Source organism: Fusarium coffeatum (assembly GCF_003316985.1).
Source record: "Fusarium coffeatum strain FIESC_28 chromosome Unknown BRIP53273_contig_395, whole genome shotgun sequence".
NCBI lineage: Eukaryota > Fungi > Ascomycota > Sordariomycetes > Hypocreales > Nectriaceae > Fusarium > Fusarium coffeatum.
Genome location: NW_022158184.1, coordinates 29,554 through 52,526, shown reverse-complemented (window position 1 = coordinate 52,526; position 22,973 = coordinate 29,554). Strand labels below are relative to the sequence as shown.

At 49.7% G+C, this 22,973-nt stretch overlaps 6 protein-coding genes across 6 annotated transcripts; 2 read left to right on the top strand and 4 right to left on the bottom strand.

Annotated features, from left to right (window-relative positions):
- Positions 1–2,334: 2,334 nt before the first annotated feature.
- On the bottom strand, positions 2,335–3,900 carry FIESC28_11396 (uncharacterized protein; the record flags this gene model as incomplete). Its single annotated transcript, XM_031165520.1, has 2 exons — positions 2,335–3,637; positions 3,689–3,900. The coding sequence occupies 2 exons, from the start codon at positions 3,898–3,900 to the stop codon at positions 2,335–2,337; spliced, it is 1,515 nt and encodes a 504-aa protein (XP_031010431.1).
- A 911-nt stretch (positions 3,901–4,811) lies between these two features.
- Positions 4,812–8,159, bottom strand: FIESC28_11395 (uncharacterized protein; the record flags this gene model as incomplete). Its single annotated transcript, XM_031165519.1, has 5 exons — positions 4,812–5,365; positions 5,440–6,065; positions 6,694–7,030; positions 7,755–7,758; positions 7,947–8,159. 5 exons carry the CDS (start codon positions 8,157–8,159, stop codon positions 4,812–4,814), a joined length of 1,734 nt encoding a protein of 577 aa, XP_031010430.1.
- Positions 8,160–10,150: 1,991 nt separating this feature from the next.
- Positions 10,151–13,483, top strand: FIESC28_11394 (uncharacterized protein; the record flags this gene model as incomplete). Its single annotated transcript, XM_031165518.1, has 3 exons — positions 10,151–10,183; positions 10,239–10,553; positions 10,607–13,483. The coding sequence occupies 3 exons, from the start codon at positions 10,151–10,153 to the stop codon at positions 13,481–13,483; spliced, it is 3,225 nt and encodes a 1,074-aa protein (XP_031010429.1).
- A 185-nt stretch (positions 13,484–13,668) lies between these two features.
- Positions 13,669–16,125, bottom strand: FIESC28_11393 (uncharacterized protein; the record flags this gene model as incomplete). Its single annotated transcript, XM_031165517.1, has 2 exons — positions 13,669–13,992; positions 14,041–16,125. 2 exons carry the CDS (start codon positions 16,123–16,125, stop codon positions 13,669–13,671), a joined length of 2,409 nt encoding a protein of 802 aa, XP_031010428.1.
- Positions 16,126–17,719: 1,594 nt separating this feature from the next.
- On the bottom strand, positions 17,720–19,190 carry FIESC28_11392 (uncharacterized protein; the record flags this gene model as incomplete). The annotated part of the gene is made up of 3 exons (XM_031165516.1): positions 17,720–18,574; positions 18,634–18,924; positions 19,170–19,190. 3 exons carry the CDS (start codon positions 19,188–19,190, stop codon positions 17,720–17,722), a joined length of 1,167 nt encoding a protein of 388 aa, XP_031010427.1.
- A 1,214-nt stretch (positions 19,191–20,404) lies between these two features.
- On the top strand, positions 20,405–21,882 carry FIESC28_11391 (uncharacterized protein; the record flags this gene model as incomplete). The annotated part of the gene is made up of 3 exons (XM_031165515.1): positions 20,405–21,104; positions 21,157–21,361; positions 21,417–21,882. The coding sequence occupies 3 exons, from the start codon at positions 20,405–20,407 to the stop codon at positions 21,880–21,882; spliced, it is 1,371 nt and encodes a 456-aa protein (XP_031010426.1).
- Positions 21,883–22,973: the final 1,091 nt, after the last annotated feature.

The window sequence follows — 22,973 nt, the reverse complement described above, 5'->3', positions numbered from 1 at the left end:
ATACACTGCTGACTATCGCTCCTGATGTCCATAGGAAAGAGATAGAAAGGTAGGTACCTAGTAGGTAAGCAGGCGGCTACGTCGTCGTTTCGTGTTGAATCATGCTCCGTCTTGTTTGGTCAACCTATTTTTGTTTCAAGGCGCTGGCCTTTCGGTGAGAAAGAAAGTAAACTGACAGTTGCAGATTTGAAGCACTGTACTACCTCGAGCAGCCATTGATGACCGTTGTTCTGAAAATAGGCACCTGCAATGGCAGTGACAATGACAATGACAATGACAATGACAACCATATCAATTCATGCCATAAATGTACAGTATCATCGTGAGTCTTTGCCACCCAATCAATCAATCAACAACTCGCGACACAATACAGTACCCAGCCGCCCTTTGTAACAGTCATCCATCCATCTAATCATGAGTATCGTATTTTACCCCTACATTGTATTACAGTAATCCCACGGGTACAGAAACTTTGTTTGTTGTCCTGTCATTGCATCAGCTAAAAAAACGGCCCGCACTTGGATTTTCAGCTCAATCTTCTATTACTACGACAAGTACCAGAGGCAAAAGGCTACGTGAGACATCTCAATGTCTTGTGATAGGGCAGTTGCAAAGGAAGTAAAAGGTTTTCACCGAATTTACTCCATGATATGGATACCAACTATCCGTAGACGAATCCCTTCTGTCAACAAGAAATACCCAACTCGTGTAGAATTCTCATAACTTAACCAGGCCAGCCATTTCGTTGTACTAGTACAATGGGAAACACCGTATGTGCGTTCTTGTCTCATCCGTCCTATGCATCCAAGATGTGGATTCTTAAGCACGTACCTACCTACCTGGGTAGTTGACAAGTGACAGATAATTGCGGCGGGATCTAGATAGCCTCACCTTTCAAACCTTGGATGACAGCTTTTTGTTGTTCCCTAGCTCGTCCGAGCCCATTTCGCTTACACGCATTGATCCCCTTGTGAGCCTACCTCAACGCAGACACCTTTAACTAATGCGGACCAAACTCACAGCCAACCTTTGTTATAGTCTTCAAGTCCGACACCAAATCAGTACGGATACTTGGTGCAATAACTACTCACTACCCACTGGAAGGAAGGATTCTAACACCAGGTGCATCAGCAGCACCCCTAGTCCTTGATCAACGCCTAAACATGACCTCCACCACATCAAGATCCGAGCGAATATCCAAGCCGATCCACAACTCCAGGATACTTACTACATAAGAAACTTGATTTTCACTGTATTGAACCGATCTGGAAAGGCTTGGTGTGAAGAATTAGCTCGGCGATTGAAGAAGACGTACCCTAGTTCCGTTTGACCAGGAACATCCCCGTGGCTTGTACCTGAAGAAGAGTCCAATTCACAAAGAGACTCGGTCATAACCGTTGAGCGGTCGAGCGGCTGCAGGTAATTACTTACTGACTGACATCTGTCACTTTTGACGATGAGATGACTCTCTCATCGCTCTGGGACAAAACTGTCACCTTTTCAGTAGGTGTGGTATACTCATATCTTTGCCTAACAATCCCATGTTGTGTCTGTCATCACCTTCACCTGCGACCAGACGAGTGATGCCAAATCACAAATAAGCTTAGCTAGTCACTTTCTCCGCAATGTGGCCCCGAGGATAGGAAAAAGAAAACAACCACATTCGACCTGGAGGTCTTGCTTGGGCATCCATCTGGCCCAAACAGCGCTGATCTTTCTGTCTACGTTCTCGCGCCACGAAGAGAACTGTCCAGCGTGACACATCAGCGCTCAGCCCACAGGAGGACTAGGCTGAGAATAGTTGAGTATTCCGTCGGTATGCTCAGAGGTCGTCGATGGTACATACGGTTCCGACGACTGTTATGTGGGACATGGGACGGAACTTACCTTGTGTGCGTGTTGGAGGCACGACCATCGATCAGCGATTCTTGTAAGTTGCGCATCAGCAACCAGGATGAAACATCTGCTGGTTGTTGCAATCCATATTCCATAATGCTCAGCGGTGAAGCTTTGCTTGTTCGAGGCACACATACTTGAAGTAACATTCTCGCGATCCCATGTCAGGTCATGCAGTGCATGATCCCATCCCGTTAATTGTATCTTTGGTCTATCACCATGTCCTACAAGGAGATGCGACAACACGACAACCCACACGTGACCGAATATGACAGTTTTGTGAGCTAATCGAGACTTGCTTGCGTGATGATAGTTCCGGTATACTTTATTCGGAATATAGAATATCCTTACAGAACAGTTCGACATGATATAGATACTATAATGATGCCTGGAGAATCAAGTGAGACAGCCTCTCAATGTGCACAACATAACTCCCGCTTAAGCCAGTGCACCCATAGGGTCCCAAGGAGGCAGGATGATGGCCTCCTTCTTCAGGACGTCTTTGACCTCTTTGCTGCAAAATCGGGGATCAACAACAGCCTGGTATACAAACTCATCCAGCCAAGCGTCACTCATAACGAACCAGCCCTTATCGCCCGCAGCAGCCCCCCAGCTATTCTGCACCCTCCAGCGGACAGGCTTGCCCGTCTCATCGTCAAGGTGCACAGCTGTCAACACCATGGCATGTGTCATCTGGCTCTCCCTTGTCGTCAGTCGCTGTGCCTTGCTCATACCGAGCAAGCTGGTATTGAAGCCAAGTTCGTAGTTGAAGAGGTCAAGATCCATGATACCCGATTTGGAATCACTAAACTTGCCAACGTCGCTGCCGAAGAAAATGGGAAGACCGGCCTTGAGCATCTTGATGCAGGTTTGCTTGAGAGTATTGATATCGACGTTGACATAGCTGACTCCACGTCCACCGACAATGTTTCCAAGTCGCGAGACTGAGAGTAGCGAGAGCGGCTCGTGACGAGGGTCATGCACAAGTGAGATCATACTCTCGATTGTGGTAGATGTGACCCGGAATTCGGAGCTGTATATGTTCTTGGCGAACTCTTTAGGAGTGGCCCTGAGTTCATGAGCCTTTCCGTTCTTGTCATTGTACTGCCAAACGAAAGCCTCCTCGGGGCTAGGTGGTGGCCCGAGGAGGAGAGTCATGATAAGAGAGATCTCGCGCATCATCTTGTCCTTGACTGATGAAAGTGTCGTAGCAGACACACCCGTGTGGGAGTTGACCAATCCTCTTAGCTTAAGAGCGAACTCGCGAAGCTTGGTCTTGATGACGTTGTTGAGAACACCGGAGCTTTGAGCATTCCATGTATCTGGGTACAGGGTCTGAGGCACGATACCATACTTCTCGACGAGATTGTAAACCATATCCCACTGGCCACCATCTGAGACGATGTCACCTAGTAAGTTTTGAACAAGGCGGCCTTCGAGGTCTTCCCCAGCAGTATCGATGATCTGTTCAAGAAACCAGTTTGACTTCTCGAGTTTGTCCCAGTAGAAGAGATATTGCTGTGACAGCTCGAAACTCTCGAGATTATATCGCTTCATTAGTGCCACACGGAAAACATTTGTGGAGGCAAAGAGCCAGCAGCGACCGCTTGAACGCTGGTTTGTGATAGGGTCGCCTTCGAATGGGATCCTGACGTTGAATATCTGCTGGTCCGCGATTTCGGTAGGCAATGAAGTTAGAACCTGTCTTGGGTTGGCTGAGCTCAGCGCGGTGAGGGCAAGTCTTCCTAGCAGTCAGTAGTGAGCTGGTGCTGTACTAGTAGTAGAGTCTCACTTATTCTTGGGATCCTTAAGAACGGAAGCCTGCCATGATTCAAGCACATCGATCGAGAGGCCCTGTGCGTCTCGAATGAGAGGCTCTAGGGGTTTTTTTTCGGCGTTGTTACTGATCTCGATGAACTCTTCGTCATCCTGCATTTGAAGATTGTGAAGACACTCAAATATAGCCTTCTCATGAAGTGTTGGCTTAGATGGTTGGGCGCCCATGATGAAATGCCAGTTCAGGGTAGGTGTAGCAAGTAGTGGTTGTAAGACCTGTGTTGAGATACAGAGAATGAGGATAAGTTAGAAATAAATACCCTCAAAGAAAAGAAACTCTCTATGTAACCGAGAGTTGTCACGCGCTCTCTTATCAATCATACCTAGGTAAGCTTGCGTGTAAGAAACTAATGGGCCCTACCATCCATCCATCCCTCTTGGGCTAGGTTTCATAACGCGGGGAAGCAAGGACCTTGATGGGAAAGGCAATACCGACATGAGCGAGGAGTTCCTAAATGAGAAGCCGAAGAAAACAATATATCGCCCAGCAGGTGGAAGAAGTAAAGCAATGGTTTGGACGAACAGCCAATGACAAGACGTACAGTTAACCAAAAGGATTGAGAAGAATAATATAGATCTAGGGTAACTACTTATTGAAGATACCGGGACTTGGACAAATGGTGTCTGGGCACGGTTAGCTTGACAAAGCAAGAGGGGAAACTTGACAGATCAGTGATGAAGGCAGACAAGCATAGCTGTTCGAAAGCCAATAGCATCATATACAGGACATCTCGGGGCATCACAAGGCGAAGCGCGGATCAATGAATTATGTAGATGCGGAATCAATTGTCAATTACTATGGTTCATGTACAGAACCCTCCCATCTACGCAAAAGACTCCAATATTTCCAGCTGACCAATATGACTTATCCAATCTCGACACATAAACAAAACACGAACACTCTTAACACAACAGATCCCCTATGAAAACTTGACATTGTACAGGTGAGGCCCAAGACCGCCCAGACCCGCTCCTCATCACGAGGTGAAGCTGGTGGCTCTGTCTCTTCGCTCAATTAGGCATTGGGAAGTAGTCGCATTGTAAACGGCTGCCCGTCTTCAGAAAACAGTTGAACACGCTTACAGGCGAGAGCCGTGGATGACCTTCATGTCAACGGCGAGCTCACGGCCACCGTCGTTAAGGACGAGGACGCGAACGGAGCCACGGCCAGACTCGAAAGCGTTGTGCAGGCGAGAGTAGAGGTTGGACTGGTCAATGACAGGGAGACCCTGCTTGACATCGCCAGTCTCAGTCATGGCAACGATCTGACCCTCCTGCATGTCGAGGACACGGTACTGCTTGAAGACAGGGCCGAGCATGGACTGAACGACAACACTGGGGGCAGGGTTGGAGATGAAAGAGGACTCCTCGTGAAGCTGCTTGGAGAAGAGATCGACACCAAGGTAGCGGTACTGACCGGTAGCAGAGGAGGTAGAGATGCGGATGACCTGGCAGGGGCGGCCCTGGAGCATCAGGAAATCACCCAGACGGATGTGGTGGCATGGGATGCTGACGGTGTTGGGAACGCAGTCAGCGGAAGGGCGAGGACCCTCGTGAATGTCGACCTCGACCGAGCGGCTGCCCTTGTCACCGAGCTTGTGCATGCCGCCGGAGCGCATGGAGTTGAAGTGACCTGGCAACTGTTAGTTTCTACTCAAGCAGACGAAAGGGCTCAATAGCTGCCCGGATCGAGAGGATTGTACTGACCGTCGTCGTCGTAGTAACCCATCTTGGACTTGTTGTCTGGCTTGGAAGCTTGGACGGTTTCTTCGGTAAATCTCACGTCCTTCTTGTGAGATGGACGAGAAACGGGAGTGCCAACGGTGAAGTTGTTGACTTGGGTTGTCTTGGTGTCTCGGTACTGAGGCTGGGAAGAGCGGGCGTCAACAGTGAAGTTGTTGATCTCAGTCTTCTCAGAGGTGTTGTACTGAGGTCGCGAAGATCGTCCGTCAACGGTGAAGTTGTTGAACGCGGTCTTCTCGGTGTGTTGGTACTGAGGGCGAGAGGAACGTTCGTCAACAGTGAAGTTGTTGAACTCGGTCTTCTCAGATGAATGGAATTGGGGAGCGGGTCGGCCTTCAACGGTGTAGTTGTTGGCTTGGAAGTTGTCTTGAGGTTGGTAGTGAGAGTGAGAGTGGGAGTGGGAAGGAGGGTCTTCTGTGGAAAAAGCTTGGGCAGGGCGGTAACGCTGGCGGTATTCACGTTCAGCGAGGTCGATGGGGGTGGAGTAGTAGGGATGACGGTGGGTGTCGATCTCTACGTGAGTGTGAGAAGTTTGATATTGGGAAGGAGGTTGGTACTGGGAAGGTTGGTATTGAGAGGGAGGTTGAGGTCTAGATTTGTCTGGGTTAGCTGATGGATGTCTATAGTAATTCGCTTGCGTATCATATGGCAACGGGAGGCGGGCGGCCCCTGAGATAGCTCCACCGCCTTGCTCAGGCCAGCAGGCTTAGAGGCGCTAGTGAGCCGGGGAGAAAGCAAAAGCAAATTGGGTATCCAGCCAAGCTGAGGTGGGTTGGCAAGGTAGTGCGCAGGGGGTGGGGTGTGGTGAGAAGGTGTGGGGAGAGTTGAGAGAGGAAATGAGATGTGATGTGATAAACGGGATGGCTGGGGACTGAAGCGCCCCGTGCATTGTGTGTAATGGCGAGCCAGACCAAGAAGAGTGAAAGTGATAACCGAGGGCTGGGGGAAGAAGCTCAGGGGCAACGGCAATTGTTTTCGCCTAGCGATGCTTTGATTGCGGTCTTGTTTTCAAATCTCCAAGTGAGATCAACGCAAAGACATACGGACAGACAGACAGACAGACAGACAGACATGGACGTTGAAAGCCAGACTCTCTCAGACTCTCTCAGACCATGACTGAATTGAATGACTGTACCGTGCCCCCGTGAAATTGACCAAAAAAGTAAAGAAACCGGGCTATTGAAAGGGTTGTAAAATGAAATGTAAAATCGGACATACCGTCGGGCGTCTTCACGGATAGTAAAGTGGTCTTCTTCGTGCTCGAATTTTTGGACACCGGGACGGTGGTAATGTTCTTCTTCACGCGTAATACGGACCTCTTCTTCGCTAAACTGTTGCTCTGGGCGAGAAGGAGGAGCCTGTTCGGCGGTGACAGAGACAGAAGAGTATTGACCTTCCCGTCCGGCTTCGGGCTGTTGGGGCTTGATCTCAACCTCTTCGTGGGTTTTGGTCTCGGTAACGGTCTGTGTATGGGACTCGGATTCCCGATATGTCGATGGGAAGATGCTGAAAGGGACGGGGACGCGTGCCTCAAAGTCCAGATTTGCGACTTTTGCTGGCGCGAGAGAAGCTTCTCATACAACCTTCCGAAATTCGAAAGGAAGACAAGAAGTTCTCTGGCTCTTGTTCCTACGAAACAAAAGTCGAAGAGAATGGAAAAGAATCGGAGATGGCGAGCGAAGGCCTTCAGTCGTTCTTTTCTTCTTGTCTGGGTGAGGTTGTGAATTGACGATGTCGATGTGGATGGCGATAATTGGAGGGAGTAGGAGGAGAAGAGGGACCGGACAGGACACAGAACGAAACTGGGCTTTTGAAGACGGGGGCAGGATTGGACGAGTTGTTCCTCTGTGAGCAGTTACTGTACTTGTGTGTGTGTGTGTGTGTGTTGCTCCCTCGGCAGCGCAATGTTCTGTTGATCCGTTGTGTCCTGTCCTGGCCTCTCTTGTCCCAGCCCAGCCCTTTTTCACGCATCCTGCCTTATTGCCATATCCCACCCCCTTGGGTGTGTCGATTGTTCTTTGTTGTTGCTGCTGACGGCTTGTTTACCACTTCTCTTGTTTACATGCCAGGGGGCTCAGCATGTAGCTCTATTTACCTCTTACCAAATCAAGAGTAGATCCGCAGTCTGAGTCCCCGTACGTGGAAGGCCCCACCAACCACTTCGTGATTACAGCCCCATCTTGGCCTGAACGGACCATGCTAACCCTTCCTCCTGCGTCTCAGCCAGAGACAATCAGCCAGCCTCCCAAAAGCTCTTGGAGCTCTTTTCCTCTTATTACCTAGCTGTCTTGTAGCTTTAGCCAGTAACCAGCCAGGAAGCTACCCAGCTCCGCGCTATCCTGTTCCACGCAATTCTTCCCACCTCCAGATTCATCTTGAAAGATGTGACACGGCCCATGCTTTGAGCATGGCTCTCAAACAATAACCTGCAAAACGTTAATAGAAAGTGGAACACAACCCCATATCCGTACGCAAGTAAGTGATGAAGCTTCGATCTCGTCACCGCTCCGCGTTTGTCGGACCTTGTCGACTGAGTTGAGCGCCATCTGGCCTGTTCGGTACTGTAGCATGGCAGCATGGATTCGACTGCGATCATCTCTCAGATTCTCCTTCACCTCATTGACCAATTTGACCCGTATTGGCCTGTTCCTGGACATCTTAGCGACCTTGAGAGCTCGCGTCATTGGGCGAGCCTACCAATTTAGATATGATCCGGATCCTAACCAGTAACGCCACCGTTCAAACCATGTCAATCAGGGGGTGGAACCTGGCTGCCGCTGTGGGCGACACCGCACAGTATCCCCAACCACTTATTTCATCGTCGGTACTCCTCGCGAGATCTAAGGATCTCAGTTCCAAGTCTATCAGTAATCAATTGACTGAAATAAAACTCTGTGTGATCGACTTGTCTATACCGTCCTCTGACAGTCGAGAACCACCTAGCTGAAGAAAAAGCATGGCTGACCAGCACGAAACCAGAATCCATTCTCGAGCGACAGCACAGTTTGAGGAGACCACATGGCGGGCTCGTGCAGGCAGTATCTTTCCTCCTATTGGTGGCCATGTGAAATCCCAACCTCTTCAATTCCATCAACTCCCGAATAGTTCCAACGCCGGTGCGCCAACAAACCTCGTTCAGCTGCAGTTCCAGCGGCTGATCAGGCATGATTCAACTCGTAATCAATATTGAACGGGTACGGGGAAAATCGTGGAAGCTGACCATTGGACGATGCTGCACCTTTTATGCGAGTGTATTATTTAGTGCAAGCCGGTGATATGATACATTCCTGCCTACTAACAGCAGGTACTGTTGACTTGAAAACGAGTTGTCACTGAACGCCCTCAGTCAGCGCCTGGGGTACTCTGCCTTGTCTGCCTCATCTTGGCCTCAAGAATCGGCGGAACTAATACCAAAAGCCGCGAGCATTAGCATTGGGTGGCCTCGGTCAGCTGCAACAGCCCAAAGTCTGATTCGCACCAACCTTGGACAGTCGTCAGCGATCACCAACCTCCCGTATTTATCAATTGTGTTTGAACCTCCAACGCAGCTTCGTCATCACCACCGTTAGCTGCAGCAAGGCTTGTCCCCGGTCGTAGGCTTCTTCTCCGAACCAATTGAACAGATTTTCTTGTCTGGCACTCATTTTAACATCTCGTACAACGTCCTTTGCATGCTGGGCATGTAACATGGAACATGCCTGATAGCAAATTCTCCTTATCAATAACACAGCAACCGGTGGGAGCCATTAATTTGCCAAGCTAGACCAAGTCTAGGCTTCTAGTTGCTCTGCCGACCCAAAAAGCATTTGGGCCAATTTGCTGACGACGGATTCTTTTTTGAGATAATTTGCAACATCGGGTCACATAATCTCAGACCACCACTAGCTTCTGACATTGGATCCGTGCCTCGGTCCCCAAGAGTACCGTGCGAAATGCGCTTTGGTTTTTCGTGTGCTGTACGGATATTGATTGAAAGAATTGATCAGAGTTCCTCGGCTCAATAGGTGTCATGTGCTGGTTAAGTTGGCAGCTTTGCGTACTCATTGGGAGCTGTCGGCAGTGAAGGCCTGAACCGTGCTGGTGTCATTATCTGAGACAAACCTGGGGTATCTCTGCGCATAATGCCTGCATACATCGTGATATACAGTATGTTCGTGTTATTCATCAACACCACGCAAGCAATGATGCGATGCGTGCACCTTCTGCCGTACTAATGCAAGTCTGATGCGCATTGAGGTAGCAAAGGCGCTTCAGATGGTGTTGCGACGAGGGTCTGCCATCATGGAACCCACTGAGTCCGTGTTTCTGGGGGTTTGGGCTCAACGAGCCTACCCTTTAGCGACATCTAGACGAGCATGCCAGTGGTTTTCTCAGATTTGTTCGGCTATGAGAAATCCCCCACAACTGCATCCATCCCTTGGCAATGTGAGGTCGGATGCGGATACACGAAAGCTGGTTGTCAAAATCTGTGGATATTATCCATTACACCTTTCCCTCTCCTTCCACCTACCAAGCTACTGTACATACAAGCTCAGGGTCACGTGGCGGCCTGGATGATGTCAGCATACCCCTCCATCTTACCCCACGTTGGGATTTGCCTTGTATCGCGATGATGTAGTGTAAAGCCTGAGTTTTCTCAACTTTGTGTGCCTTGGCCTGGGAACTGCAGTTCAAGATGAAGCAAAGATTCTCTTCATTGGATGTGAAAGTGAGTGCTATGTAAAAGATATATACAGTACAGTCCGTTCTAACTGTCGAATAAGATTATCGCACATGAGCTCCAGGAACGCCTGGTGACTCTTAGACTCTCCAACGTATACGACCTTTCCTCCAAAATCCTCCTTCTCAAGTTTGCGAAACCCGACAACAAGAAGCAGCTTGTTATTGATACTGGATTTCGTTGTCACTTGACAAAGTTCGCACGTACAACCGCCGCGGCCCCATCCATATTTGTTGCGCGGCTTCGGAAATTTCTCAAGACCAGACGGTTGACGGCAGTTAGACAAGTGGGCACTGATCGAGTCCTGGAATTTGAATTTAGTGATGGCCAATACCACATGTTCTTAGAGTTTTTTGCTGTATGTCCTCTACCTTTGGGTCTCGAACAAGACTTGCTGACACTTACTTCTAGAGCGGTAACATCATTCTCACCGATGCCGATCTGAACATCCTTGCCCTGGCAAGAACCGTGCCCGAAGGTGAAGGACAGGAGCCTCAGCGAGTCGGACTGCAATATTCTCTTGAAAATAGGCAGAACTATGGCGGAATACCCCCCTTGACCAAAGAGAGAGTACAAAATGCCCTCAAGACTGCCGTGGCCAAGGCGGCTGCCGATGCAACGTCTTCGAAGAAGCAAAAGGGCAAACCTGGTGGTGATCTGAGGAAGAGTTTGGCTGTTTCTATCACAGAGCTGCCCCCCGTGCTTGTAGATCACTGGTTACAGACGAACAACTTCGATACAACTGTTAAGCCACATGAAGTTTTGGCGAACGAGACCTTGCTGGACGAGTTGGTCAAGTCACTCCAGGAAGCCCGGAAAATCGTGGAAGAGCTCACAAGCTCAGAAACATGCACCGGCTATATATTCGCTAAACGCCGAGAGAGACCTGAAGGAACCGAAGCCAACGACGACGAGATAAAAACAAGGCGTGACAACCTACTCTACGACGACTTCCATCCATTTATTCCTTACAAGCTGCAGAAGGACCCCGCGATCGAAGTTCTTGAATTTCAGGGCTACAACGAAACCGTCGATGAGTTTTTCTCGTCTTTGGAAGGTCAACGACTGGAGTCCAAGCTGAGTGAACGTGAGGCAACAGCAAAGCGAAAGCTGGAGGCCGCAAAGAACGAACAGAATAAACGGATTGAGGGGCTCCAAGAAGCACAAACCCTCAACTTCCGCAAAGCTGCCGCTATCGAAGCGAACGTGGAACGTGTCCAGGAAGCCATGGACGCCGTCAACGGGTTACTCAATCAAGGAATGGACTGGGTAGATGTTGGGAAATTGGTTGAACGTGAGAAGAAACGGCACAATCCTGTTGCCGAGATTATTAAGTTGCCTCTGAACCTTGCCGAGAACCTTATCACGCTCGAGTTGGCCGAGGAAGAGTTCGAACCAGAAGAAGACGACCCTTACGAGACGGACGATGACGATAGCGCACTGGGCGAGGATGAGAACACATCGCCTGCAGCCAAAGGGAAGCAGACCGACAAGGCGCTTAGTGTGGAGATCAACCTGGGCTTGAGCCCTTGGAGCAACGCTCGAGAGTATTTCGACCAAAGGAAGACTGCAGCTGTCAAGGAGGAGAAGACTCAACAACAGGCCTCCAGGGCCTTGAAAAATGCGGAACAAAAGATCACCGAGGATCTCAAAAAGGGGTTGAAACAAGAGAAGGCTCTGCTCCAGCCCATTCGTAAGCAGATGTGGTTCGAGAAGTTCATCTGGTTCATTTCATCCGACGGCTATCTTGTAATCGGAGGCAAAGATGCCCAGCAGAACGAGACCATCTACAAGAAGTACCTTCGTAAAGGCGATATTTACTGCCATGCCGATCTGCATGGGGCATCCAGTGTCATTATCAAGAACGACCCCAAGACGCCAGATGCACCTATCCCCCCGTCAACACTTTCCCAGGCAGGATCACTTGCCGTATGCTCGTCAAACGCCTGGGATTCCAAAGCTGGCATGTCTGCGTGGTGGGTTAACGCTGACCAAGTCTCCAAATCTGCTCCGACAGGAGAGTTTTTGCCAGCGGGAAGCTTCATGATTCGTGGGAAGAAGAACTTCCTTCCTCCAGCCCAGCTTCTTCTTGGGCTGGGTATTGCTTTCAGAATCAGCGAAGAGAGTAAAGCCAAGCACGTCAAGCATCGCTTACATGGTGTAGACTCCGTAGCAGGTGACGAACCCTCACGGGCTCCTCAATCAGCAAATATGATAGGCGGCGCCGATGAACCCGATGCAGAACACTCTGATGTTCCCTCTGACTACGAATCCGAAGATGAGAAACATGACGAAGAGCCTCGTGACAACCCTCTTCAGGCGTTCGGAAACGGCGAAGGTCGTAATGAGGACGTCGAAGAGGCCGAAGAAGGCGTTTCTGAGTTGAAGATTTCGGATAAAGCAGCTGATGAGACCACTGACCAAGGTCTGGCCAAGGGTGACGACAGAGAGGGAGATGATGAAGAGGATGAAGGAAATGAAGACGAAGAAGCCGCTGAATCTAGAGATTCTGCTGGATCAGAAAAGGAAACCGACAAGCTTGCGGGAGCAAACACGAAGAACGATACAGTAAACTCGTCCAAGAAGCATCCTCCCAAGCGAGGGCAACGGGGCAAAGCGAAGAAGATTGCCGCAAAGTACAAGCATCAAGATGATGAGGACAGAGCTGCTGCTGAAGCCTTGATTGGAGCAACAGTTGGACAAAAGAAAGCCGAAGCCGAAGCGAAAGCGAAAGCTGATCGCGAGGCTGAGCTCGCTGCAGCCAAAGAGCGACGTCGTGCACAGCACCAACGACAACAAAAGGAAACGGCCGAACACGAAGAGATCCGACGTGTCATGATGGAGGAAGGCGTTGAAATGCTGGACGAAGACGAGGCCAGTCAGATGACAGCGCTCGATGCCATTGTTGGTACTCCTCTTCCAGGTGACGAGATTCTCGAGGTCATTCCTGTTTGTGCCCCATGGAATGCTTTGGGACGTTACAAGTATAAGGCCAAGCTGCAGCCTGGAGCGACAAAGAAGGGCAAGGCAGTTAAAGAGGTCCTCGAGCGTTGGAAGGCGGCTTCTACTAAGAAGGGAGTGGTGGATGAGAATGCTCGGGACAAGGATCGAATGTGGCCACGAGAAGTGGAGCTGATCAAGGCGCTTAAGCCTGAGGAGACCTTCAACGTTGTGCCTGTTGGTAAGGTGAGGGTCATGATGGCTGGCGGAAGCAGTGGGAGCGGCGGCGGCGGCAAGAAAGGTGCTGGCGGCAAGGGTAAAAGGGGAGGCAGAGGGTCTAAGAAATAATAAACAATGGATTTCCCGAACCCATTTATTTATATAGCAAAAGCAATAGAAAAGATAAAATCATATTGATGTATCTACTAAACTGCTAGATCCATGACAAACATCCAAGGCACTTTCCATGCACCATAACTCTTTGACAATACCCAATGATACATAATCCATCTCTTCATAAATCGTAAAGTCGCTTATCGCGTGCCATAGCTAACCTTGTCGAATTTTCTTACATCATCCGGCATACGTGCAATGCATAATTCACCGCAGAACTCGCCCCATTCGCCGCTTGTTGCATCACGAACAGCATCTCTCATGCCTCTACCGTAGCGTTCGCGGTAAGCTTGTTTGACGGCTCGCATGTGGTGCGGATCCCAATGGTATCGAACGAGACGTGAAATGAGTAGCTCGCGACGAAGTCCATCTTTACGAGATGCCGAGGTAGCATGGTGAATGAGGAGGGCGTCACGAACGGGACGGTTGATCACACCGTTCAGGATGTGAGCCAAAAGTTCACCCTAGCGGGCATTAGCTATGGAGCAGGATCATAGATGGACTGGACTTACAACAAGGTTTCCGCTCTTCTTGAGGGCGTCGCGTGCAAAGTTAGCACGGTACTGACGCTCATACTCCTGCAAAATGGCGCGCAGATGAGAGTTACTCCGCAGTACGATGATGTTGATCATGGCCGTCTCGCCACCCCTTTCTGATTTTATAGATCGACGAAGATCAGCGACATCATGGTCAACCAGAGCGTAGTCGATGGGCAGCAGACGGCCATAGTGGTCGTATTCCTCCATGCGACGTTCCTCAAGGACCAGAAGGACAGCTTTCTTAAACTTGTCCTCTTTGAGTTCTTCCTTCATGCACTTTGTGAGGCTGTTATCGTACTTTTTGTCTGTGAACGAATCCTTGATACAACGTATCTCGGCGTTTGTGCGGCCCATGAGAGATTCGATTAGAAGTTCTCGGCGAGTCTTATCGCCTTGGTACCAGAAATTGGCCCAGTATGCTTCGCTCTCCCACATGCCCAGGGCAACAGAGTAGCAAGCCTTCATCAACAAAGGGTCCTCGTCTTTGAGGCGAGCGCGGATATGCTTGGCGACGTTGACGCCCTTACGTTCGGAGCCTGTTTTAACGAGCGCCTTGTAGTCAGCACGTAGCTTCATAACTTGTTCGTGTGTCAAGCTCGGTAGAATCTCAATAAGAGGCTCAGTGTCAGGCTTGCGACTGCCCTTCAGGGCTTGAGCTAGTTGAGTTGTGATATCCTCAGGATCATGGAAACGTGCACGTCGGCTGCGACGTCTGCTATCGTCCTCATTATCAGACCCAAGTGGTGAAAGTGCCTCAAGAGCTCTGTTATCGTCGCTCGACCTGGCAGCGAGCAGCAGAGGAGATGGCATTGGAGAGCAATCCTGGTAAGTACCATAGTAAGATTCTAGCATTGGGGATGCTGGAGCATTTGCTAGCGATGCACCAGCCAAACCACCGGCGGCGAGTCCGCCTACAGTCAGCCCAGTGTTGATGCTGAGACCTGACATCCTCTCGGTCGGCGGCTGGGGGGATTTGTCTTTTCGACTGCGGTGTCCGTCTCTGGATCGTGACCTATGTCGGTGATGTTTGTCCACAGTTAAAGTATCGCCCGACTTTTCTCTCCTATGAGATCGAGATCTTTCTCGAGACTTTTCGCGCCGACGAGATCTGTCTCGCGATTTCTCACGTCTTCGGTCTCCAGAGTCAACAGCGAGACGATCTGAACTGCCGCGGGGATCGGAAGATCTATCTCTGCGATGTTCACGATGTTTGTCGTCTTCACGGTTTCTAGGCTCAACAGTCAAGATATTGGCGTTTGAACCGTAATTGTCATTGTAGCGGAGATCGTCCTTGGATTTGCGCGAACCATACTGATCAATAGATGGACTTGCAGGATCGCGATGAGAGTACCCGTATGAGGGTGGCTGCTGAGAATAATAGTCGTCATCGGAAGCTGGAGGGGGGTTGTACGTGGTCATGACCTGGGTGGCTATTGAAGGAACTCCAACAGCCTTACCGTAAGCCATGTCATCTGTCTCGTTTTTAGGTCGCGGAGGAAGTCCTGGCTGTCCATAGGCCAGGTCATCGTCTAGCCTTTCTTTACGGCTTCGGTTGTCTTTCTCTTTTTCACCAGGAGATCCGGTGAGCTTGCGCATGTACTTTTGGGGCAGAAAACTGAATTTGTCCTGCTCGTCCTTGGCGCCGGGTTCTGTACTATAAGCGAATGGATCTCTGTATTTTTCGCGACGGCTGTCATTTGGGAATGCTCCTGGGAGATCGCCGTCAACCCTGTCGTGCGAGGACCTGTAAGGCGAGTCCTTGGTTGGAGAGGCGGTTTGGTAATTGGTCGGGTAAGCATCGTAGCTGTATTGTGCTTGGTTTCCGGGAAGCATAGAATAGATGCCACCCTCTTCAGGATAGGGAAGAGCGCCGCTCGCTTGTGGTGCTCCCGGTCTTGTGCGGTCATTCAAGTCATCTTCTGGGTATATATAGCTCGGTTCGCGGTAGTCGCTGTAAGATGGGCGCTCAGGTGCAACATCGCTCTTGGACCTGCGATCGCGGGAGCGCGACCTGGAGCGATCCTTTCTGGACCTATCATCAGGTCGAAGGGAAGACATTGTCGCTTGTTTTGCTCAGGTTTTCTTTTTCTTGTGCTGAAAAAGACTGAAGCTGAAGCTGCAGTCGAAGGAGGGGTAGGTATTTGTGTGGAGCTCGCGGGGTTGTTGCTTCGGTTGTCGATGAAATAAAATAAAATGGAATGAAATGAAATAAGATCGGACGAGGGAAGAGATTGACAAGGCTAGTCTAGTTATAAGGGAGAAGAATAGAAGCTCGAGGGATCATGCCGGATCAAGCAATAAATCGTAGGCTTCCCGTCCATTTAAATTCGAGATGATACGCCGCCTGATGCGGTGCGATGCGTCAACGGCGGGTGGACCGAAGTGCTTTGCTAGGGTATTTGATTCACCTGGATGGTATTAGTGGTCGATGCCCTACCGTGGAGAGGGAGAATAGAGGGGACTGGAACCTGACTTGCAGAGAACCAAGCTCTTGGAGCATGGTAGTTGGGTCGTCATAGGGTCCATGCAAAGACGGCACACCAGTCAAACAGCTCATGAGGGTCTCAATTCGCTTCTATCGGGTGACCCCGAGCGCTAAGAAAGCTCACCGGGCCGCATGACTGGGGTTTAGTGTGGCTGTTCCAGGAGGCTGAGGCTGAGAACAAGGGATTGTCATTTGCGGGGCCGCACTGGGCTGTGCTGATTTAGTACCTTTACCTACCCTACTAACTCTGTACTATATCAAGTCATATCATGAGATTCAATCAACGGCCAATCTACAATACGAAAACCGTTATGACGTTATGAAGCGGGCGTGTCAACTCCCGCGCCGGATAACTTTGCTTAACATTAGGCTCACAACGCATGTGAACCGTTAGGTACCCAGGCCTACCTACTACTAAGGCACGTTGAATCAAAATTCAAGACTCGTTAGGTATGACAGGTACCTATAGTGCCTAGTAGAACTACCGAGACGTTATAAACCTGAGCTTAAGGAATGCGTATGGATATTGCCAGCTGGATCCTCTTGTTATCATATTAATTCTACCGTCTCTTGAAACGCAATCGGCTGTTGAGTGACTCGCCGAATTCTGAAGCATAGAACAAGCATGTGCTCAGCTGCCGATATCATGGTACAATAATTGTTGCAAATCATGCCATGAGAATATCTCCTTCATCATTACGAAAGGACGAAACCGAGCATTTCTATGTCTAACCAACAAGACCCTGGGGCATGGGAAACCGAGCCCTGAGCCTTAGGGCATAAGTAAGAAACCCAAGGGGTTTCAAGATGACTAGATCTTGACTTATCTACCAAACTTTTGTACCATGTCCTTCACCGTCAAGGTCAATGCCTCACTACTTGTATCATTATTGTTCGATACCTATATGTAGGAAGTCTATGGGCAATCTTGGGTCTGCCTTGTGAGGTGAATACCCTAGGACTATTGTAAATAGTCCTCTCTTCTGTAGCTAGCTTATATAAACCAAGCTCTTCCTTTCCTTTCTATTCGATGTCTATTACGGGCTTAACAAACTGAAGACAATGCAACAAAACAGGGAGATAGAGAAATTGGCGCGGTGAACACGAATCCACCAGAGATTACGTTGTGTAGGTCAATGGATTCGAGCTTTCTCTTTGCTTTGGATTCTATTGCTGTGGCACTCTTTCGCCTCGTTGAAACACATAAAGCGCTTCATCCTTTCCAGGAAACGAAGGTAACGCAACCTTGGCAACCAAGATCCAATCCTTGTGCTCCTTCTGCATAAACTCGTCCATAGTCACTCCCTTGAATCCTGTGTAACCATTTCTGTTCTGCGTACCCACAACCGCGATAGTGTCGCCCTCGAAGGCAGCTACGAGGTTTCTCGTAAAGCCCCCCTCGGTGCCACCACCCACGCCACCACCAACGACGGGATACACGAGCAAGAGAACCATGTCTTTCGCACTGGCGTTCTTGCGCAACCACTTGACGCCGTCGGAAATGACTGTATCGTTGACCCAGTTGACACGCCATTCGCTCTGCATATTATCCACAGCGTGTACCGTTAGGCCGTAACGACGCAGCATAAATGTCCAGTATCCATTGCCCGACCCTATGTCTGCAATCGAGCGCCCATCTGCTAGAATCTTGAGAATAGAGAGGCTTTCATGAGTTGGTGTCGCGCATCCAAAGTGATGCATAAAGATGGGCAGTACGTGGTGGCTTGTCACAACACGTTCTGATGCTGGGCAAGGACCACACCACTCAAGAGAGTGACATGACCACATCCAGAAGTCGAGATAGGGGTTCGTGCTGGGTGGTTTCTTGCACTTGGGAATGGTGAGTTTCGCGGCGAGTCCAGGATGAAGATATCGCTTGCTTTCCAGATTGGTGGCTACTTCACTCCTTGTCGAGCCCTTTTTAGCATTGGTCCCCAGGTTTTTCAGAACGGCGGCAGTTGCTGTTGATGGTCGGAATATATAAGTATATGCTTCGACGTCAGTTTGAGGAGCCGGTTCTCTCTGTCAAAGTCAGTCTTTCTGATATTAAACACTAGTGGTTCTGAGGGGCAATGTCCTACTGGAGAGCCATCCTCGTCACGATACCAGGCATGTAAACCATTGGCACCTCCGAGATTCACAACAGATTGCACTTGGGCAAGTTTTACACTTGTTATGGCATGGTATATGTAGGGATCCGGGTGAGGAAGTTGAAACAGTACTCGACTGGCGTTGTACAGGTCATTCTTCAGCAGGTGATCGACAGCTTCCTTCTGGCCATCAATATTTTCAATGGCTTCATCAGGCTTGAATGTTGGGCTTCCAACACAATAGACGAACTTGGATTGAGACATTTGAGAAATGCCACCCGACTGCCTCGGTGATGAGTTAGGTTAGTGATTTACAGAAACTCTCGATGACGTTTTGTTGTTGGAGAATATGCACCTCACCTCTGCTAAGTTCATCTCTTGAAAAAGTGGATGCTTTTCTTTTTTTCAGCTTAGGTCCACCCTGCCTGCTAGCCTAAGTGTACAGTTGCTATTGAGCAAACATCAGCGAAACAAAACAATCAGAGCAGCCCTAACAAGTGTTGGTTGGCTCAATGTCAGTATCTAACCTGGCCATTCTGTGTTTTCATTTTGGCATTATAGCCCGGCCATGTCGGCAAAGAATACCATCTGGATGGAGACGGTGCTCCGCTATTATAAAAGTGACAACTCGTTTGATACATCATTATGAGGAGCCTACTCCGTACACCTACCTGGTCATTTATCACAAGCTCAATGTCTCAGAGGGGCGCGGTTATGTTGAATTAGAGGTTGGTTTACGAAACAACCCACCAACAGTAAACAGCAAGATGCATATATGCAGTACACACAACCACAACGCGGTTAGTTTAGGTAAGGTGTCCGTACAGGTACTGTATTGCATGTGCCTTTCTTTTGCAGGATGTAGGCTACCTTAGTCGTCAGGCTAACCCAGTACTGTACCAGCCCAGTTTCTTTGTTCCGTCCCTCTCCTTGATGTGATGGACGTCCTGATGTTTCCTTTGACTAGGTAGCTGTTGGTGGACGGACCTACACTCGCAACAGCAGACGGGGACATAGGCTGCTGCCAATGCCCGATCAATTAAAAGGCAATAACGCCTCAGCTTGGCTAGAACCAACATCTGTCAATGGGTAAGGGATTTATAATCGGCGTGGCGGCAATCTGCCACTTTCTTGGCACGATCTATACCACAACCAACTTCTGTTTCGTTCCTTCCCGTCTGTAAAGGGCCCCACCAGCGCCTACTTTGGTACTCAAAGCAGATGCGGGTAGGAACGAACGGTGCTCCATTCATTGGAAGTCTACCTCCCTTCCTAGGAGGTAGGGAGGGAGCTATTGTAATCTGAGGCGCCTCTTTTCTTGCAGACATCCATCCATTCCATGGAACTCTCCTCCTGCAACTGCAGAAGCTGTTTCATCTAAACCCATATCCCCGGATCTGTCTTCACGCGTGTTATTGATGTGGCTTTGACGCCAAAGACCACCACCCAACTACAGCTTTTCTAATCCTAGACGACCCCTTGCATTCAGATCGTCCTCAACGATCTACCCAAGTCGACAACATCGTCATCGGACCACGCCCGCTGCTTCAATTCCGTGTTCTCATTTGCGACCCTCTTGCGAAAACTTAAGCAGGCTCATGACGAAACTCTAGGTTGCACAGATCTGGCCGTTGTTCCTTTTTATATTCAAAGTGCCAATTTGCCTTTGCGCCAAGTCTATTAAACAACTACTGCATTTTGGTTATATCCGTCTTCCTCCCGGCACTTACATATACATCTACTTATATATTACCCAACTACGATGGACCACGAGCCGCGCAGTAAGAGGCAGCGCGAAGACGCCACTGATAATGATGAATTATACGCCCAAGACCAACCTGGTTCTGCCGGTGCGAAGTCAAACGGCCGCCAGATATCCGCAGCCCGAGGAAGCATTTTGGACGATGATCGTGACAACAGCGCGGGCTCCCCCACACAATTACGCAAACCTTACGATGCCCATAAGGAAAGCCCTAGGGGGGATCGTGTAGAAGGCTCTCCAGCTTCGGACATCTCTGAGCAACGTCGACGCAATGATCTGGGAGTCACGTCGCCACTCACTCACCCGAATGGCATCTCTATGTTCCCAGACATGTCGGTCACCGAGCAGGAGGCCATGTCTCGACAAGCTCTCGCCCAGGCCGAGGAAAACATCGTTGCCGACAGCGACGAGTACAATTCTGCAGACGATGCCGGGTACGGGAGTGACAACATGAGCTCTGCAAGCACCTCTATCGGCTCATCTGTTCGGGATTATATGTTCGAGAATGGCCGTCGTTACCATAGTTTCCGAGCTGGAGCTTACAATTTCCCCAACGACGACGTGGAACAGGAGAGAGAGGACATGAAGCATGCCATGGTGAGGCTGCTTTCTGGTCAAAAACTTCACTTTGCGCCTCTGGGCGACAACCCGCAAAATATTCTTGACATTGGAACTGGCACAGGAATCTGGGCAATCGAGAGTAAGGCCACGTTGCTTCGTATATGTATGCTCGGCAGCTAACACTGAGATAGTGGGCGAGCAATATCCGAGTGCGAATGTTCTCGGTATCGATCTCTCACCCATTCAACCTACTTGGTTGCCACCCAATGTTCATTTTATGGTCGACGACGTTGAGTCCTCATGGCTTCATCCCCAAAACCACTTTGACTATATTCATTCTCGACACACAGTTCAAGCGATCAAAGATTGGCCTCGACTCTTTGAGAGCGCCCTCCAGTGAGTATAAACTTCCTACAGCTTTCTTAGCTGCGGCGTACTCACACAACATAAGGCACATGAAGCCCGGTGGCTGGATGGAACTCCAAGAAATTCATCATTATCCCCACAATGCGAGGACAGGCGAAGCTATTCACCCCTACGACCACCCAATCGCACAATACTGGACCTATATCAACGAAGGACTCGCAACTCTCGGAGTTGACTTTCCTGCTGCGGCGGGAGGTAAATTGGCTACTAAGATGCACGCAGCCGGTTTCATAAATGTTACTGAGCGAATATTCCATGTCCCTCTCGGAACGTGGCCCAAGAACCAAGTTCTCAAGACTGTTGGATTGTATTGGCGTACCATTTTGAATGATGGCGTTCAGGCTATTGCTCTCGGTCCAATGTCAAGGGGGATGGGATGGAGCCGCGAGCAGATTGAAGTGTTTCTTGTCAGTGTGCGAAGGGCATACTGCGACAACACGGCGCTCCTGTACATGCCTATGCACATCGTTTATGGGCAAAAGCCACATTAAGAAGCTCGTACGAGAACAAAAATGGAGAGAATGGAAGAAGGATTCGCGACCGATTCACTGACAGCTTCGAGGCTGTTCTGCAACCAAGGGCGTACCGACCCGAAGGCACCATTATGACGTGGAGCCGCTAAAGGAATCAAGTGGAATCAATGGTGGGCAGTTCTTGTCTAGACTACCCGATACGAGCCGGCTGGCTCGGTGCAAGTCTGATCCGCCGGAAATAAGTGCCAGGAACACTAGCTTTGCCTTTAAGAATGCGGTATCGAGGACCGCCCACTGCCTTCATAGGCATATCTATGAATCGGTACTATGACCCACGAGTTGATTAGACAGCCAAAACATTGCAGCATTTTTCATATCTATAAGAGTACGGATACCATGGTTCCTCTTATTGCTAGGCTCCATCTCAATTACTTAGACCCTGGCACAACCCAAAGATCTTCAGCTGATGGTTGCATATCCTTTACCCACAATAATTTTGCGTACCACAAATGTCACATCGTACGAAAGAGACCACACGCCCACAGAATGGGAACAAAGTCTAATATGACGAGAATTGGTGGATGGCTTCTCATCCCTGATCTTCTCGACGAGAATTCTCAATACACGGATTTAATTATGCAGCCAAGGAGGCCAAGCTTCATTAGGTGGCTTCGTGCCACCCGCACCATTACATCCATGCTAGCTTCGGAACTAACCTGCGGGAAGAGGGAGCAGAGGAACGGCTGGGCTTGAGACCTAACCTAGACGGTGTTGTTATCGCAGCAGACAATCCCAGTCATGTACTTCATGTACTGATCCCAGGTCATTTCTCGATTTTGTTTCTGGGATCAAGGCCATAGCTCGCAGTTATACGCCAATCATGAAGGCTCTTGCATCGAGATAGACTTAGGCTCAACACACCTTGCCACCCTTTCCAATGGCGCTATCAGGAGCGGTGCAGGCAGGTGAAATAGTCCATGCCGTCCATCTTCTGAGCAGCTCACGTACCCGCTATCCGCATTGGGTCTTACTGTTCATTTGAACTTTGGAATTACCATGGGGCCTTGATGGGAGTTCAGAATGTATAAAACCACGCAACCCCAAGGCCG